This window comes from Patella vulgata, chromosome 7 (genome assembly GCF_932274485.2).
Source record: "Patella vulgata chromosome 7, xgPatVulg1.2, whole genome shotgun sequence".
Taxonomy (NCBI): domain Eukaryota; kingdom Metazoa; phylum Mollusca; class Gastropoda; family Patellidae; genus Patella; species Patella vulgata.
This window is the reverse complement of record NC_065885.2, coordinates 65,542,203-65,560,734: the sequence shown is the minus strand read 5'-3', so window position 1 is coordinate 65,560,734 and position 18,532 is coordinate 65,542,203. Positions and strand designations below refer to the sequence as shown.

Sequence of the window (18,532 nt, the reverse complement as noted above, 5' to 3'; positions counted from 1 at the left end):
ATTTATGATTTAATTTAAAAATGACAAATGACACTATTCTGTAAACGACGATAACTCCCCTCAGAATGAAGTAATTTGAATGAAATTTTCAACATATTCCCTTTTCATTAGCTATTTTTTTTTTTAAGCTATTATAGAGAGAACTATCAGCTCTTTATCTAAATATTACGTAATGCATGCATATTTCACTTTCCCCGACTGATCACCATGCCATGCTATATTAATAATACAAGATACCTTTTACACCATCATCTGTTATGCATTAATGAATATATCTGAATTTTAATAATTCAGAGACGACAAAGTGAAAGCGATTGTAATTGATACTCCATTAAACCAAGTAAATAAAGGAACAAGCAATTCGATACATCCGTCGTCTTCCAATAATTTGTTTTTATATATAAAATAGAAATGCATAACCTTCGGTCACGGTAAATACCCCAGTAGTCAGCTAATATTCTCGGTTTCTGTGATTTACCATGTAACAAATACTAGTATGTATTTAATTTTATTATTCTTTGGGTAAAGGGGGGGGGGGGTGCCCCGATTGGTTAACGCGTGCACTTTAGATCATAAGTTCTGTCATTGTATCAAGTGACGTGATTTCGATTCCCCACTTGTACGTGACAAGGAATAGGTTCACCGTCTACCCTCGTGGCTTTTCTACTGGCCCACTGGTCTCCTCCCAAAGCTAACGACATTATTTGCAAGCGAATAAATGACCAACTTATAATAATTGGCTTTGATTGTGTATTCCATAGAAAAGGTCCAACATATGAAAAGGCACGTTTTCCAAGTTGTAAGTGAATATTTGGAGATTTTAGAAGATGTATTGTCTGAGAACTGAGTTTTCTACTGGTAGTGCGGGTCTTTACAATATATTTTTTTTTATATATATATATATATAAGATGTGGATTAATCATTTAATTTTATTTTCTTTGGGTATGGTGGCGGCCGTGGTGTTGTCGGTTGCGCTGGTGTTAGTGGTTGTAGTTGTAGTGCAAGAGTGGGGTATGGGGTGTCAATGTTATATGAACTATATTCGTTGATTTTTGTCTTGGTGGCGAGCAATACTTTCCATTTCTTGTGTTTATTACATTAAAACATATATTTCTTTGAGTTAAAGGTAAATTAAATGCGATTTAACGTCCGAAAGGGCTATGGAAGACAGACATACGGCATATTGTGTCCTATAGATGATGGAAATTGTGCCCGAGACCAACGTTAATCTAACTGCCAAGGATTCTTTTACGTCTCATCCGAAAGAGTTTACGTTTCGCAAGGCCCTATGTCCTGTATCAGTGGCAAGGGGGAGCCACGCCGGTGGATTTCGGTGGATTTTCAGTATGATGTACAGGGAAAGGTCATCTACACCAAAAAAGCCTTCTAAAGGAATTTTTGGGGGGTTTGTCAGTATTTTGACTAGACTAATACTCAAATAGACTATCGCGAGACTAAATTCACGCATATTACTGTACAGAAATCTTCCATGTGAGCAATTGCGGGACATTTTGGCTGGTTTTCAGGACGCGGGGCTTGGACAAATTTTGTGGGACTGCCCCGCGAAATACGGGACAGGTGGTCACCCGATTCATGTATCATGACTCAATTTGATATTTGACCCCGAAACCCCAGCGGTAGACTGTACTTGATTATCACTCTGCATATTATTCTACGTAAAAAATTACTATAGAACAGTTGGGTCTGGTTGTGCCCTTTTGATGGACAGCCCTCTCCTCTGCCAACTGAGACACAAGATTGGTAGAAATTGGTTTCAGAGGATTGATAGATAATTACAAGTAGTGAATTTGTGTATCTCTAAATTTACTTCATTCAACCCAAATAAATTTGTGGGAAAAGTTATAGAACCGGACAAGAGTTAACGTTATCATAAATTTACTGTGGTCTGAACACCCTATTGTAGAGTGTAGTTACTTCCCTTGAAAGCTACCCACTTTTCATTCGATCTGCCAGGCGGTTTCCAGACAACTCGACGACCCAAGTCTTGCCTACAATTGGTCAATTTAGAAAAAAAAAAAAAAAAAAAAAAGTAGGATCATTATGTTGTGCTGTTTTTTTTTCATATATATATATATATATATATACTTTTAAACGAACCAAAATTCGGGCCTTTACGACCTTAATCGGTTCACTTCGATATAATAATAAAACGAAGATATCCGAATGGTATGACAACTTCCGGTGTAAACAACAATGGCTGCCTCCAGCGAAGTCAACATGAAGTCTGAAGATGATCTTAATGTTTTGCAAGAAATAACACGGGAATTTCTGTTAAAAAATGATGTGCAACACAGAAAAGTTTCACTTGGTCGAAGAATTCGTGATTTGAAAGATGGCGATGTTGTTCTTCCACGAGGATGTTGCCCAGAAGTTTCAGAACAGGTTACCATTAGTATTTCACATCATAAACTTTAATTAAATGATCATTAGCCACGTCATTATGGAAACGTTGTCGTTGATTGTCCACAAAAATAAATGCCCATCCTGTATATTACATATTGTATCATCAAACATCTTCCCAACAAAAAAGTATCCGTACAATCTGTAGGTGAAACACACAGAAGATTTTAATTTCTGAGAGATTTTTATTTAGGGTGAGGCCGAGGGTCATAAAAATAAAAGTAAGGGAGGGGGGATGGCCGAATGGTTAGCACTTGCGCATTAAATCATAAAGTCTGTCATTGGGTCTTCCGGTCTCCTTCCACTGCTACAGACCCAATGCGCAAGTGAATTATTGAAATAAAATTGAACCATATGTTCTAACTCATTGTCGACATGTCTAAATGTCATCTGTTTATTGATTCCCACGAAATAAACTCCAGTATTATTTTGATAATTTCCACTCCCCTGGTCGACTGTGTATGCTTTATATCATAAGGTCTGTCATTGAAATGAAATGAAATGAGGTTTAACTTCCTACTGTTTTGCTCCAAACTGGGCTAATGAAGACAGGCATACGCCATACAGTGTGCTATGAGGGAAATTTTGCTCGGACAGCGGCACTACAGCCTACTCTTATATCGAATTCCAAATGCCAAGGGATCTTTAATGTGCACGCCAATGTGTACACGGGACCTCGGTTTTTCGTACCATCCGAACGACTAGACAGCTTTCCTTGTCAGCGCCTCCATCCTGCATCACTGACAAGGGAGAACCATGCCGGAAAATCTGGATGAACTTTCTTGGCCAATGCAGGTATCGAACACCCGACCTCCAGGCTAGCGAGCCAGCGTCTTACCCACTTAGCCACGTGATCCCCAAGGTGTGTCATTGAATCACATGACATAGTTTGATCCCAAGCTTCAATGTTACAAGGAGTAGGGTCATCCCCGTGTTCACATTGGCATGTACATTAAAGCTCTCTTGGTGGTTGGACTTTGATATTAGAGTAGGTCGTAGTGCCGCTGTTCGGGCAAAATTTCCCTCATAGCACACTGTATGGTGTATTGCCATCTTCATTAGCCCAGTCGGAGCAGAACAGTAGGACGTTAAACCCCATTTCATTCATCGTAAGAGTTATTTATTATAAGGGGGATTGAATGCCTAATGGTTAGCAGTTCGCGTTGTATCATGACTTAAGGTCTGTCATTGAGTCAACTGGCGTAGTTTGACTCCCCAGTTGTAGGGTCACCTGTCCAGCCTTATGGGTTTTCTCCAGGTCCCCCGGTTTCCTCAAGCGATTTATTGAAATAAAACTGAACCATATGTTATGTTAGTCCCGAAATGACCTGGTTTGTGTAATGTAATATTTCTTATTTATAGATAATAAAAGACCTAGAGACGGAAATAAAAGAAAAAACATCGGAGCGTCTTTTACCAATCAAACGCTTAGCGAGTGATATATATAATTCTGTTGTATTTTACGCTGATCGACCACGATCATTCTGTAATGTGATAAAAGAAACATTAATAAAGGGAGATAACTATGGTTTATCTCAAATCAAATCTGACCAAAAGACTGTTGTTATAAAGACTCTGTGTTGCCTTGACGACGATGATTATGAACCAGAGACAAACCCTGAATTGATAAGAAATATTGTTTTACTCCAACAACTAGTGAAATTATTACAAGCTAGTGGGTAAGTAGATGAAATAAAATAAAATTAAATGGGGTTTAACATCCTACTGTTCTGCACCCTCTGGGGGGTTGGATGACTGAATGGTTAGCGTGCGCGCTGTATCAAAAAGTCTGTCATTGAGTCAACTGGCGTGGTTTCGAATCCCCGGTTGTACGTGACAAGTAGTAGGGTCACCTGTCCAACCTCGTGGGTTTTCTCCGGGTCCTCCGGTTTCCTCCCACTGCTAAAGACCCCTACGCGCAAGCGAATTATTGAAATAAAATTAAACCATATGTTAGTCCCGAAATGACGTAGTTTGTGTCAAGTGGGTGTTAAACCCCATTTCTTTCTCTCTCTCTCTCTCTCTGCACCCACTGGGCTAATGAAGAAAGTTCATTTTGCCCGCATAGCAACACTACAGTCTACTCTTTTATCGAAATTCCAGCAGGTACCAAGGGTTCTTTTACATGACACCAATGTGGAGGAAGGATCTCGGTTTTCCATCCCATCCGAACGACTATATGTCGTCCCTTGCCAGGTCTGTGGTCTGCATCTCTGATTAGGGGAAATCATGCCAGAAAATTCTGAAGAACTTTCTTGGCAAACTCCGGGATAGAACAGGTTACATGGAAGTGGATATGTAATAATCAAATTTCTGCAATTTTGTGAGAATTTCTGATGTTGGTCAATTGAGACCGAAACATTGTACTGTTAAAGACCACTTACATTTATCTACAATGTATTTTATTTTTTTCAGTTCAGAGGAATTGCTTGTATTTCTTGAATTCAAGGAATCCACTAATGATTCCACTTCAGACTATCCGCTTGTTGTTTTTATATTTTTTTCTTGAGTTCAAGGGATCCGCTTGTTTTTCTTGAATTCAGGAGATCTACTTGATTTTCTTGAGTTTGGGTTATCACTCACTTCTACATGTATGTTCTACTTTATTCGGGAGCAACTAGATCCACAGAAAACAGACTTAATGCAGATATCTTCCATGTGTCAGACTACATGAGTATGATTTAAGTAGTTTTTCTCCAGTTAACGGTGTCATGGACTTCTGGATTCTTGAAATTACAATGTACTTTCTAAAAAAAAGATGTACAAGTTCAGTTCTCTGTTAATCAGGGGATTATTGCGGATTATTGTTGGGAGAAACCTTACAGATTATTGTTGGGAGAAACCTTTTAGATTTCTGTTGGCAGAAACCTTTTAGATTGTTATTGACAGAAACCTTTTAGATTTTTGTTGGCAGAAACCTTACAGATTGTTGCAAAAAAACTGACCTGAGATTGAGAAGACTAGTCAGAGATTGTCAGAACTTTAGGGGAACAACTTGGGGGCTAATAAGCAAAATATGGTTACCTTATCTGAAATATTGGTTGGAATGAGAATTGGGTCAGGCCAGTCATGGGGTCATTTAAAACGTAACTAAACCTTTTCAGAAAAATGATCGCTGATATGCCGCTACCCAGGTAAAATTCTTCATCATGTATTATACGAGGAAAATTGAATAATAATTATACATGTGTTTATTTCTTACAGGTATCAAGTTATATCAAATATATCTGAACCTCCTGATTGCGTTAAATCTCTTTATCGTATATTTGACCTGGATGTTACACAGATCGATACAAACTCTTGTTTATCCAGACTCACTCACTGTGAAGAGACATTGACTCAGTGTAAATATCGTGAAGAAATTAAACATATATTGATAAATCCTGATAGGAGTCTGGATGATCGTGATAAAAGACTACCTGTGATATTGAACGTTAGAAATTTTATCCAGGATAAGAAATTGCCCGTGGGGAAGTCCGGCTACGATAAAAATCTATGTATTGTTAATGGTGAGAATTTGAACACTTTTAGTGAAATGAAATGAGGTTTATTGTTCTACTGTTCTGCGCCGACTGGGCTATTCAAAAGGGACATACATCTGACTTTGTGCTTTTGGAGAACTTTTGTCTAAACAGCAGCGTTATGGCCTACTCTTATATTGAATTCCAACTGCCAAAGGATCTTTTACATGCATGTCAATGAGTACACAGGACCTCAGTTTTTCATCCCATCCAAAGGACTACACATTGTTCTTTTACAGACAGGAGCTAACTTGGCTAAGTGAGTAAAACACAGGATCACTTGTCTAGAGGTTGCAGGTTTGCTCCCAGTGTTGGCTGAAGAAATTCTTCAAGATTTTCCGGGATAGCTATCTGAAAAATCAAGGTCCTGTGTGCACATTAGAGTGCACGTAAAAGATCCCTTAACAGTTGGAATTCGATATACATGTAAGGTAGACCTGGCTAGATTTTCCTCATAACACACTGTATGGCGGATGCCTGTCGTCATTAGTCCAATTGGAGCAGGAAAGTAGGACGTTAAACCCCATTTCATTTCATTTTCTTCACCGAAGAAAATTTTTGCCCAATCCAGGTTAGCGAACCACCGTGGCTCCTAACCCTTTAGTGCTTGATACAAGTCAAGATTGACTACACCTGTATATTTGGCTTTGAGATCAGTGTTCCGTCGTAGTCTTCATCCGATTCTGCTAAAAGATCTTTTACATACATGCCAATCCAACGTGTACACAGGACCTCGGCTTTGTCGTCCCATCTGCACCACTGACAAGGGGGAAATCAAACTAAGAAGTCTGGTTGTTGAACCCAGGAGGTCCTTACAGCCATAAATTGCTTGAAGTAAGCTGATAGCTACAATGATGCCATGTTGACTGACCGGTCAGTGAATTCTCCAACAGGCCAATTTTACTGTCAGTCAGTCTAGAGTATTCAACACTGGTAAATCTGGCTGTCAGTTTAGAATACTCGACACTGGTAAATTTGACTGTCAGTTTTAGAGTACTCAATACTGGTAAATTTTGACTGTCAGTCTAGAGTACTTGACAATGGTGAATCTGACTGTCAGTCAGTCTAGAGTACTTGGCATTTGTAAATCTGACTCTCTGGCAGCTTAGAGTACTCGGCACTGATAAATCTGTCAGTCAGTCTAGAGTACTCAACACTGGTAAATCTGACTGTCAGTCTAGAGTATGTGACACTGAAAAATCTGTCTGTTAGTCAGTCTAGAGTACTTGACACTGGTAAATCTGACTGTCAGTCAACCGATCTTTTTATTTTTCCATGTAGTGATAACAGAAGATGGTGGATCTGTGGAAGTTAAGGAGGCGTGTTATTTATTACAGTGTTTATCAGCCGTCATGTCAAATCAGCAGACGCTACACTGTCTCCATCTTGTTTCACAACGACAAGCTTTTCTACGACAACAGATAGATTTATTATATCAGATAATATCAGACGTAACCAATCAAACACATTGTATTAAACAGGTGGGTTGTGGGACAAATAACGTAAAGACCATTTCTTTATAGGGGTGGGGGGATGGCCGAATGGTTAGCCATGCGCGTTGTATCATAACGTCTGTCCATTGAGTCAACTGGCGTGGTTTTGATTCCCCAGTTGTACTTGACAAGGAGTAGGGTCGCCTGTCCAACCCTTATGGTTTTCTCCAGGTCCTCAGGTTTTCCTCCCACTGCTAAAGACCCCTACAACTATTGAATAAAATTAAAAATTATGTTAGTCCCGAAATGACCTTATTTGTGTCGAGTGGAATTTAAACCCCATGTCTCCCTCTCTCTCTCCCATTTCTTTCTTGGGCGGGCTAGAGAGATCATAACGTCTGGCATTGAGTCTAGTGGTAGCGAACTGATCCCAACTTAGCATGTGACAAGTTTGCACGTATGGGAAAAACCTGTGACAGTTGGAATTTAAAGGAGCTAAATTCCTAACATTTGGGACCTAGAAATTGATATAAATGGGTCGCACTGCATATAATAATGTAACATAAGTGTATATAAACTGATTTACATTCAATCGTTTCTGTTTTTACTTTAATTTTAAATCAATTATGTTTGACGAAATACGCCAGAAGTCTCAATCGAATGGTAATCTCTAATGTCTGGTTATTCCAGTCTACACCGATGGTATTTGTATTTATTGCACATGCTCTTCAGATAAGAATATGGCGTCACAGTTTGACATGACTTGTGAAATATGTCAAGCCTGTTCTTCAGGTCCCTTGTTACAAATCGCACTGAAACGCATTATGGTAAACGATTCGTGTACCAATGGTAAAATGTTTATTTTGTCTTAAATATTGGATATCAGAAGCCTACCTTCTCCCGGTAAGATCACAACATCAATGTTGATTTGAATTGACAAATAATTTGTGTTTTCAATGTCAAAGATTTTGGATGTTATTGAGTTAAGACTAATTAGCTACTTTAAGATAAGAGTAAACCATAATACCCGCTGCCTTGGCAAAATTTCCCTAATAACACACTGCATGGTATATGCCTGTCTTCATTAGGGCTGATGGAGTAGAAAATTGGGGTGTCAAACACTATTTCATTTCATTGTTTTACCTTTCCTTGGGTTAGTAAATAGATTTGATGTTTTTATTTCTAGAGTCATTTTATATATGGTGATGTAACGAGTAGATCATTGGGACCTGATAATCAAACATTACAGCCTTCGTTATCCAGTCAACAACTATACAGGTAATTAATTCACTAAGGTCCAGTCATTTCCTCCTGACTGTCTGGAGTGTTCAGAATCGTGACATGTAATCAAACATTTCAAACATTGATCGAAATAGTACCATATTCGGTTTATGCACATCTTGTCACCAGAAATGACACAATTTCTAGGAACATTCCATCAAGTATCCCAAAAATCTATAATATATATAAGGGAAGTAACTCTATTTAATGACATAAATTTATTTATATTTATATTCAAGCCTACGATATGAACAGATGGTCGAATCTACAATGATGAAGTACGGTGAGCAGGTGACCAGCGATAGGTGGAAGGATACATTAAAATCATTAACAGTAGCTGGTTTACGCTTTGAAATGTTGTCTACTACAGCCAGAAATATAGTACGCTTTTTATATTAAGTAGAAAATTATATTATAAAATAGGGCAATCTTGGTAACAGTAAATTCGAAATTCGTAAAATTGACACATGAAAAACAAAAAAGTAACATGGTGACATCTTTTTCCCCATGAATATCCAGGTATTTAATTTTTTGGAATATGTTAGTAATTTCAAATGCTTTGAAATATTGTATTCATGTTGGTTTCCATATATTTTGAACTATTCGCTATTTGCTCTCTATGTGATGAACTGTTGATATAAGAGTAGGTCGTATTCCTGCTGTTCGGGCAAAATTTCCCTCGTGGCACTCTGCATGGTGTATGCCATCTTCATTAGCCCAGTAGGTGCAGAACAGTACGACATTAAACCCCATTTCATTCATATGGGTAGTAACATTTCCTTTGAAGATAGTGGGGTTGGACGGCTGAATAGTTAGCATGTGCACGCTGTATCATAAGGTCTGTCATTGAGTCAACTGGCGTGGTTTCGATTCCCTGGTTGTATGTGACAAGGAGCAGGGTCGCCTGTCCAACCTTGTGGGTTTTCTCTGAGTTCTGAGTTCTCCGGTTTCCTCCCACTGCTAAAGACCCCTACGGGCAAGCGAATTATTGAAATAAAATTGAACCATGTTAGTCCCGAAATGACCTAGTGTGTGTCGAATGGACGTTAAATAAACCCCATTTCTCTCTCTCTCTCTGAAGATGTATCTGTATCATAAATCTGTTTATTTGAAGGTTAAATTAGATTTACAAGAGAACAAAGATGGCCAGGGATTGGACAACAGAGCAGGATCATTTGTTATGTATAATTGTGCCCGATTGGCTACGTTATTTAAACATTATAACGATGGTGTTGAAAAAGGTATTAAATTAATTTTTGTTATTGAAGATTAGATAAAGAGTTGGCATTTCTCACTATAAAATACATAGTCTTGATTATCCATTTCTTGATTTAATCATGAATGAGCGTAGAGCCGCAGATCGGATCCTAATCCAGTAAATATGGAAGGCTAGCGATGGCATCGAGAGTTGATTACGGTTTAGATAAGTAAATTAGTGTCTAATTATTAATTTATATGACATGTTTAAGGCCTAAAGAAAGACTTGCAATAGGCAGAGTTAGCTCTTGCATAATGTATGTTTAAACTATTTTATTTATTGTTTTTATGCTCGTGGCAGAGTCCTGTGTTTACCATCAGAGAATGAAACAGGTTTAACGTCACAGTTGTTTTGCACCGACCTGGCTAATGAAGACGGACATACACCTTGACATCGACGGCATGACCTATTTTTATTTCGATTCTGAGCTGTCATTTGACCTTTAACATGCTCCGTGCAGGGCTAATACAGACGTATGCTATGCACTGCAGCCTACTCTTATTTAAAATTCCAAATGGCAAGGGTTATTTTACATGCACGCCAAATAATTTTTAGCTAGGGGTTTTATATTTATGTGTTAATTATAAAGGGATTTATATATTCATGTGTTATAGGGATTTATATATTCATGTGTTATAGGGATTTATATATTCATGTGTTATAGGGGTTTAAATATTCAAGTGTTATAGGGGTTAATATATTCATGTGTTATAGGGGTTTAAATATTCATGTGTTATAGGGGTTTATATATTCATGTGTTATAGGGGTTTAAATATTCATGTGTTATAGGGGTTTATATATTCATGTGTTCGAGGGTTTTATATATTCATGTGTTATAGGGGTTTATATATTCATGTATTATAGGGGTTTATATATTCATGTGTTATAGGGTTTTATATATTCATGTGTTATAGGGATTTATATATTCATGTGTTCGAGGGTTTTATATATTCATGTGTTATAGGGGTTTAAATATTCATGTGTTATAGGGGTTTATATATTCATGTGTTATAGGGGTTTATATATTCATGTGTTATAGGGGTTTATATATTCATGTGTTATAGGGTTTATATATTCCTGTGTTATACTGGTTTATATATTTGTTTTGTAGGGTTTTATCCCAGTCTGCCTGATGTAGATGAAGTGAAGTTTGAATCATTACGGGAGGAGGTAAGGGAATAATATATGTTCATCAGTAGATTCAGTTAACCAGTCCTAAAACTAAAAGCCCAGTCTGCGGTTTGACATTTCACTTACACACTTTAACCTCATTGAATATGATTTGTACTTTTGAGTATTTGTTTTGTTTCAGAGTATATGACTTGTACTCTGAGTATTTGTTTTGTTTCAGAGTATATCTGTACTCTGTGTATTTGTTTTATTTTAGAGTATATGACTTGGACTCTGTGTATTTGGTTTTTTTTAGAGTATATGACTTGAACTCTGTGTATTTGTTTTGTTTCAGAGTATATGATTTGTACTCCGTGTATTTGTTTTGTTTTAGAGTATATGACTTGTACTCCATGTGTTTGTTTTAGAATATATTATTTGTACTCATGTGTATTTGCAGGAGGAATGGACTTTATTATATAACTATATATATATTTATCCTGAAATGGTGAAATCATGCGTAGAAAATCTCGGACCATCGTCATCGGATATCAACGCTAAAATACACACACATAAGGTACAGCAAATTGTCTTCTATATGAATAAAACCAATGATGTCTGTTTGTGTTCGCCCATCATGCTTGTCGCAGCCATCCATCCCCACATAATGTGGTTAGATCTATTTGTTAAGGCCAACTTCAAGTTTGGTCAAAGGTCACTTGATGTAAACATTACACTTTAATCTGTGTGGTGTGTTAATGTAGTGCTCATTGCTAGGAAAGATTTTCAAATTCCATTAACTTTGTGGAGTATTAAAGTTGTTCAAATTCGATTACCTTTTAAACTCTGTGGAGTGTTGGCTGGCTGAATAGTTTAACGCATGCTCTTTAGATCACAAGGTCAATCTTTGAGTCAAGCCTCGACTGTCCAACATCGTGGATTTTCTCCCAGTCCAGTTTCCTCCCACAGCTAAAGTGCTAAAGACCCCTACGTGCAAACGAATTATTGAAATGAAATTAAACGATATGTTAGTCCCGAAATGACCTAGTCGAGTGTACGTTCAACCTCTGTGATATTTAAAGAGGAGTATCAGATTATTATATATCTTTATTTTATATTTTCTAGGTTGCTAATTTCCTGATATCATTGAGTCGTAGTTTAAGTTCCTACTATAGTAGAATTCATATACTAGGTGTAAGTTGATTCTTAAATATAAATACTCTAAAGGCCAAACTAATTTGTTTTTATACGCCCACATTGAAATGTGGGCACATATTGTCGTCGCTCCGTCTGTCGGTCCGTTGGAGTGGGAGTACAATCCCCTCCCACCCTCTTTAGTTTGAGTTTACTTTTCTATCCTACAAGCTTGGTGAAAACTCATGATGAGTTTGAAACACAACCATAATTTTGGGTAAAACCCACAATGAGTTTGAAGCAGGACCATCATTTTTGGGAAGTCCCACAATGACTTTGAAGCTACCATATATTGAGGGGAAAACCCACATTGATATTTGGGGAAAACATAAGATGGGTTTTTGAAGCATTACCGTCATTTTGTGGAAAACTCACAATGAGGTGGAAATATTGCCATCATATTATGGGAAAACCCACAATGAGGTGGAGGTATTGCCATCATATTGTGGGAAAACCCACAATGAGGTGGAAGTACTACCATTATATTGTGGGAAAACCCACAATGAGATGGAAGCATTACCATCATTTTTTTGACAAAATCCATAATCAGTTTGAAGTACTACCATAATTCCCAGGAATGTCCATATTGAATTTGAAACACTACCATGCTAAAGATAATATTATGAAAATATTTGTGTACATTTTGTATATTTCCAGGATTGTCAGCCTCATCTACTGGCTATTATGTTTCCTAGACTATATTTAATGAAAGCAGCTCACCAAGTACTACAGAATGGTCTGTTATTGATGGGAATAACCCCTCCTACACAGTTATAACATACTGTACACTCCTACTCAGTTATAACAGACATTGTACAGAATGGTCTGCTATTGATGGGATTAACTCCACCTACACAGTTATAACAGATACTGTACACTCCTACACAGTTATAACAGACATTGTACAGAATGGTCTGCTATTGATGGGAATAACCCCTCCTACACAGTTATAACAGATACTGTACACTCCTACACAGTTATAACAGACATTGTACAGAATGGTCTGCTATTGATGGGAATAACCCCTCCTACACAGTTATAACATACTGTACACTCCTACACAGTTATAACAGACATTGTACAGAATGGTCTGCTATTGATGGGAATAACTCCACCTACACAGTTATAACAGATACTGTACACTCCTACACAGTTATAACAGACATTGTACAGAATGGTCTGCTATTGATGGGAATAACCCCACCTACACAGTTATAACAGATACTGTACAGTCCTACATAATTATAATAAACAGTGTAATTTATATAGTTTATTGTACAGGCCTACAAAATTATGATAAACATTGTACAGTACTACAAGAAATGAAATGAAATGGGGTTTAACATCCTACTATTCTGCTCCTACTGGGCTAATGAAGAAGCGCATACGCCATGACCGAATGGTTAGCATGTACGCGCTGTATCAAAAGGCCTGTCATTGAGTCAACTGGCGTGGTTTTGAATCCCCGGTTGTACATGACAAGGAGTAGGGTCGCCTGTTCAACCTCGTGGGTTTTCTCCGGGTCCCCCGGTTTCCTCCCACTGCTAAAGACCCATATGCGCAAGCGAATTGTTAAAATAAAATTAAAACCATATATATGTTAGTCCCGAAATGACCTGTGTCGAGTAGACATTAAACCCCATTTCTCTCTCTCTCTCTCTCTCTCACTCTCTCTCTCTCACGCACCCTCTCTCACGCACCATACAGTTTTCTATGAGGCAAATATTGCCCTGGCAGTGGAACTACGGCCAACTCTTATATTGAATTCTAACTGCCAAGGGATCTTTTACATGCATGCCAATGTATACATGGGACTTTGGTTTTTCGTCCCATCTGAATGACTAGACAGTTGCGCATGTCGGAAAATCTGGATGAACTGCAGTCCTAAATAATTATAATAAACAGTGTACATAATTTATATAATTTGTTGAAATATTTTATATGAAATTAAAAAACAGGTGATTATGGAATATCAAATCTTTTAAAATCTAAAATGTTAATATATATTTATATAAATTTATCATGATTCATTGCATTGAGAAATTGAAATTATTTAAAAGAGTAAACAACTCTTGTGTTAAGTTCAATATAAGTGGTCTCAGACTAGCAATTCTCTCCATATTGACTTGGATGTTAAAGGAGCTAAGTAGCTAATATTTGAGATCTAGAAATTGACACAAATGGTTGCAACTCATATAATAATGTAATACGCCAGAAGTCTCATTCGAATGGCAATCTCTAGCGTCTGGTTATTCCAGTCTACACCGATAGTATTTATTGCACATGTTCTCCAGATAAGAATATTCCGTAACCCTTTCACATGTCTTTTGGAATATGTGTAGCCTGTTATTCGAGTCCCTTAATACAAACGGCACTGAAACGCATTATGGTACACTATTCGTGTATCAATGGTAAAATGTTTATTTTGTCTTAAATATTGGATATCAGAAGCCCACCTTTTCCCCGGTAAGATTACAACATCAATGTTTATTTAAATTGACAAATAATTCGTGTTTTCAATGTCGACGACTTTGGCTGATATTGAGTTAGAGACTTAGCTACTTTAAATCCATGACATTTCTTGGCCAATAACATTGTATTTAGCATTCCGATGATCTTAATCTTGATAACCACTAGTCGATGTTCCAGAACCTGAACCGGTAGGCCAACGCCACCTAGCCTATGTTAGTCCTCAGTCCAGGCTACATCTATACACCAAATTTCAGCCTCGGGACAGCTCAAGTGTAGCCCCAACCCTGAACAGACAGGCAGACAAACAAACGACAATCACAAATTGTAGTATATATACCCAGTTCAAACACTCTTCTTCGATTCTAAAACAATATTTGCCATGTCTACTGATTATTGTAATAATAATAAAAATACAGTTTAAACATACATTATGCAAGAGCTAAATTGCCTACTGCAGATCTTTCTTTAGGCCTGAAATGTTATCTAAATTATTAATTAGACATTAATTAACTTATCAAGACCATAATCAACTCCTGATGCCATCTTATATGTCCGATTTCATTGGATTTGAATCCGATCTGCTGTTCATAGCTTCTTGATGATTTAAACACAAAACTGGATAATCAAGAAATTGTTGATTATCCTGACAGCGCACAGTCGAGGCTACAGCGCTTTAAAAATAAGGTTTTCTCTAGCTTAAGAGTGAAGTAATTTGACTGACATTTTCAGCATACCCCGTTTACCTTATTTAGTTTTCAAATGTTACGGTGAGAACTGCCAGCTCTTATATATAATTTTCCATAATTACAATGTTGAGGGGGGGTAGGTGGTCGAATGGTTAGCACGTGCGCGTTGTATCTTAAAATCTGTCATTGATTACCCGGTTGTACGTGACAAGGAGTAGGATCGCCTGTTCAATCTCGTCGGTTTTCTCCGGGTCAACCGGTTTCCTCCCACTGCTAAAGACCCCTACGCGCAAGCGAATTATTGAAATAAAAGTGAACCATATGTTGGTCCCGAAATGAACTAGTTTGTGTTGAGTGGACACTAACCCCCCCCCTCTCTCTCTCTCTCTCTCTCTCTCTCTCTCTTTAATACTAATAATGATAGTATATATAATGTATATAGATGTATATTTTTTGATCTATGAGGGTCACATTTTATGGGCCTTAGGTCACTTTTTATGGGCCTGATTTCAGCTAAATCTTTTTTACCATAGTAAATAGGGCTCTGAACATAAAATTCCCGTGACATCCTTTTTGCTTTGTACTCAAATAACATATTAAGAACCTAATTATAATTCTATAAGCCACTGATAAGCTACAGACACTGTGGGACCATCAGAAAGACATACTAGTTATTGCAAACCGATCAGCAGAAAATATTCTCTTGGCTACTTCCATCACAGAAAGGGATAACATCGGACGAGTTAATTAGCTCTCAATTAGTAACATTGTTTCATCTGCAGATTAAATTCTAAAACAGTTTTATAAAGAAAGAAAATGTTGGAAGTATACTCGCATAGATAAATATTCAGTGGAGAAGGCGCAGGCGCACTAACCAGGTAGTCCATGGTGTTGTCCGAGGAAGTACCTCCGGATCCGATTTTCCAACTTGCTATTGCTCTGTGTACGGTTATAACTGCCTTTTATACACCAACATGGAAATGTCGTATATTGCCGTCGCCCCCGTCCGTCCGTCCGTCCGTCCGTCGTCCACAATTTCTTGTCAACACTCTACAGACTACATGCATCATCTGATTGTTTCGAAATTGATGTATATTAGTTACACTAGTGAGATGAACAAGTCTGGTTAATTTTAATAATTTCCGTTAATTTCGTCTGGAGTTATGGTCCTTAATTCACTTTGTTTAACCTTGTGAACCCACCAACGACAAAAGTTACCATCCAATCGGTAGGAAATTTGAATGCGTTATTTGAATTCGTTACACGAAAATGCCTGTTAAATTTCAACAATCTTTGTACATTACTTCCAGAATTAAGGCCCTTGTTTCAATTTGTAGCATCTTATGGACCCTCAAACCTCGAAAATTATAATCTGATCTGTATGAGATAATCTTGAAAATGCACCTCCACCCTCCCATAACCTACAAAAGATTCAAATATGCAACAACCCTTGTTGACCGTGCGTACGATTTATCTCCCGTGGGCGTATTTTTCGTTGCCTGGCAACCTATCTTCTGTTAAAGTGTTCGCATGCTGTTTTTTTTTTGTAATTGAATATTTTCCATTGATATATTCATACACAATTTGAACTGGACTCTCAATATAAAAATCACTGATTAACTGTCAAGGCGTGTCTGAAAACCTGAGCGTGAAATTTCATTTTACAGTCGTAAAAGATTCTTTATCGTTGAATCAATATCAGTTTGTAAAACTTAAACGAGGTGAAGAAATTTAAAATCCATTTAATAGTATGCCATATCGATTATGTCATCAACGCCGAAGAAATATTTATGAAAGTAGAGCGTACAGAACGTGTGATGACTGGGAAAATAAATTCAGAGAGACGAAGCCCTGATTAGCTTTTGATATCCCAGTATATGACCCCTTCAAATATCTCATTCGCCCTAGAAGACTCCTTTCTTCCCTTATTATATTCCATTCGCCTTATAATAGCCCTTTAAAAATTTTAGAAATCCCTTTCGCACCCTTTTGGTATCCCTTTCATCTCAGAAGTCTCGTTCATCCCCCTTTGGTATCCCTTTCACCCCAAAAGTCCCCTTCATCCCGTTTTCGTATCCCTTTCACCTTAGCAGTCCTTGTCATCTCCTTTTGGTATCCCGTTCACCTCAGAAAATCCTTTCACCCCTTTTTAGTATCCCTTTCACCTTAAATGCCCCGTTCATCCCCTGTTGGTATACCCTTCAACTCAAAAGTCCCTTTCATCACCTTTTGGCACCCCTTTTACCTCAGAAATCCGCTTTCATCCCCTCTAGGTACCCCCTTTACCTCAAAAGCCCCTGTCATCCCCTGTTAGTATCCTTCTTACCTTTAGTATCCCTTTCATCTCAGAATACACTACATCTCATTTCATCGCCCCATTTTCATACGGAAAGAGTCAGTTGTACTGGAGTTAATCGCCGGATACCGGTTCCACAATGTCCCCAGTGACAGTTTCGGACAGGCGCCACATGTTAGCTTAATCCGGACCTGACTATATACCAACAGTAAGACGCTGGCTCGCTAACCAAGGTGACAAGTGTTCGATCGCGGTGTAGTTCGAATTTTCCGGGATGGTTCTCTCTTTGTGCAGTGGTGCCAGACATAAGGAACATTGTCTAGTCGTTCGGCTGGTATAGAAAGCCGAGGGACTAACATATGGTTTAATTTTATTTACATAATTCGCTTGCGCGTAGGGGTCTTTAGAAGTGGGAGGAAACCGGAGGACCCGGAGAAAACCCACGAGGTTGGACAGGCGACCCTACTCCTTGTCACGTACAACCGGGGATTCGAAACCACGCCAGTTGACTCAATGACAGACTTAACCACTAAGCCATCCAACCCCGCCTTGACAATCGAAATATGAGTAGGCCAAGTCTACATCTTTACACGTCAAAACGACGTAGAAAAGTTTCAAGTTTTGTTTCCCGGTTTTCTGTTTGTATTTGAAGATGTGGCGAGTTTCGTGGTTTAGTGGCCATAGTGTCTCGATGAGTTGGGCGCTCGTTTCTCTAACCGAGAGGTACCGAGTTCGATGCCGGTGTTGACCGAGATAGTTCCACTATGTTGGACACAGAGCTTTAAAGGGAACAGCACGTAAAACCATAGTACACTGAATAAAAAAAACAACCACTTTCTGAAATTTAACGAAACGTTGT

General features: G+C 38.0%; 1 protein-coding gene across 1 annotated transcript; it reads left to right on the top strand.

Annotated features, from left to right (window-relative positions):
• The first annotated feature begins 2,215 nt into the window (after positions 1-2,215).
• Positions 2,216-13,483, top strand: LOC126826754 (DALR anticodon-binding domain-containing protein 3). Its single transcript, XM_050555838.2, has 11 exons — positions 2,216-2,404; positions 3,785-4,101; positions 5,627-5,931; positions 7,225-7,424; positions 8,563-8,654; positions 8,897-9,038; positions 9,772-9,898; positions 11,027-11,085; positions 11,486-11,602; positions 12,151-12,219; positions 12,877-13,483. Exons 1-11 carry the CDS (start codon positions 2,216-2,218, stop codon positions 12,994-12,996), a joined length of 1,737 nt encoding a protein of 578 aa, XP_050411795.1. The 3' UTR covers positions 12,997-13,483.
• The last annotated feature ends 5,049 nt before the right edge of the window (positions 13,484-18,532 follow it).

Coding starts and splice junctions, on each gene's coding strand:
- LOC126826754 (XM_050555838.2), top strand. CDS start 2,216: ATGGCTGCCTCCAGCGAAGTCAACATGAAGTCTGAAGATGATCTTAAT. Junction 4,102..5,626: donor AAATTATTACAAGCTAGTGG/GTAAGTAGATGA, acceptor TATTTCTTACAG/GTATCAAGTTATATCAAATA. Junction 9,039..9,771: donor CTACTACAGCCAGAAATATA/GTACGCTTTTTA, acceptor GTTTATTTGAAG/GTTAAATTAGATTTACAAGA.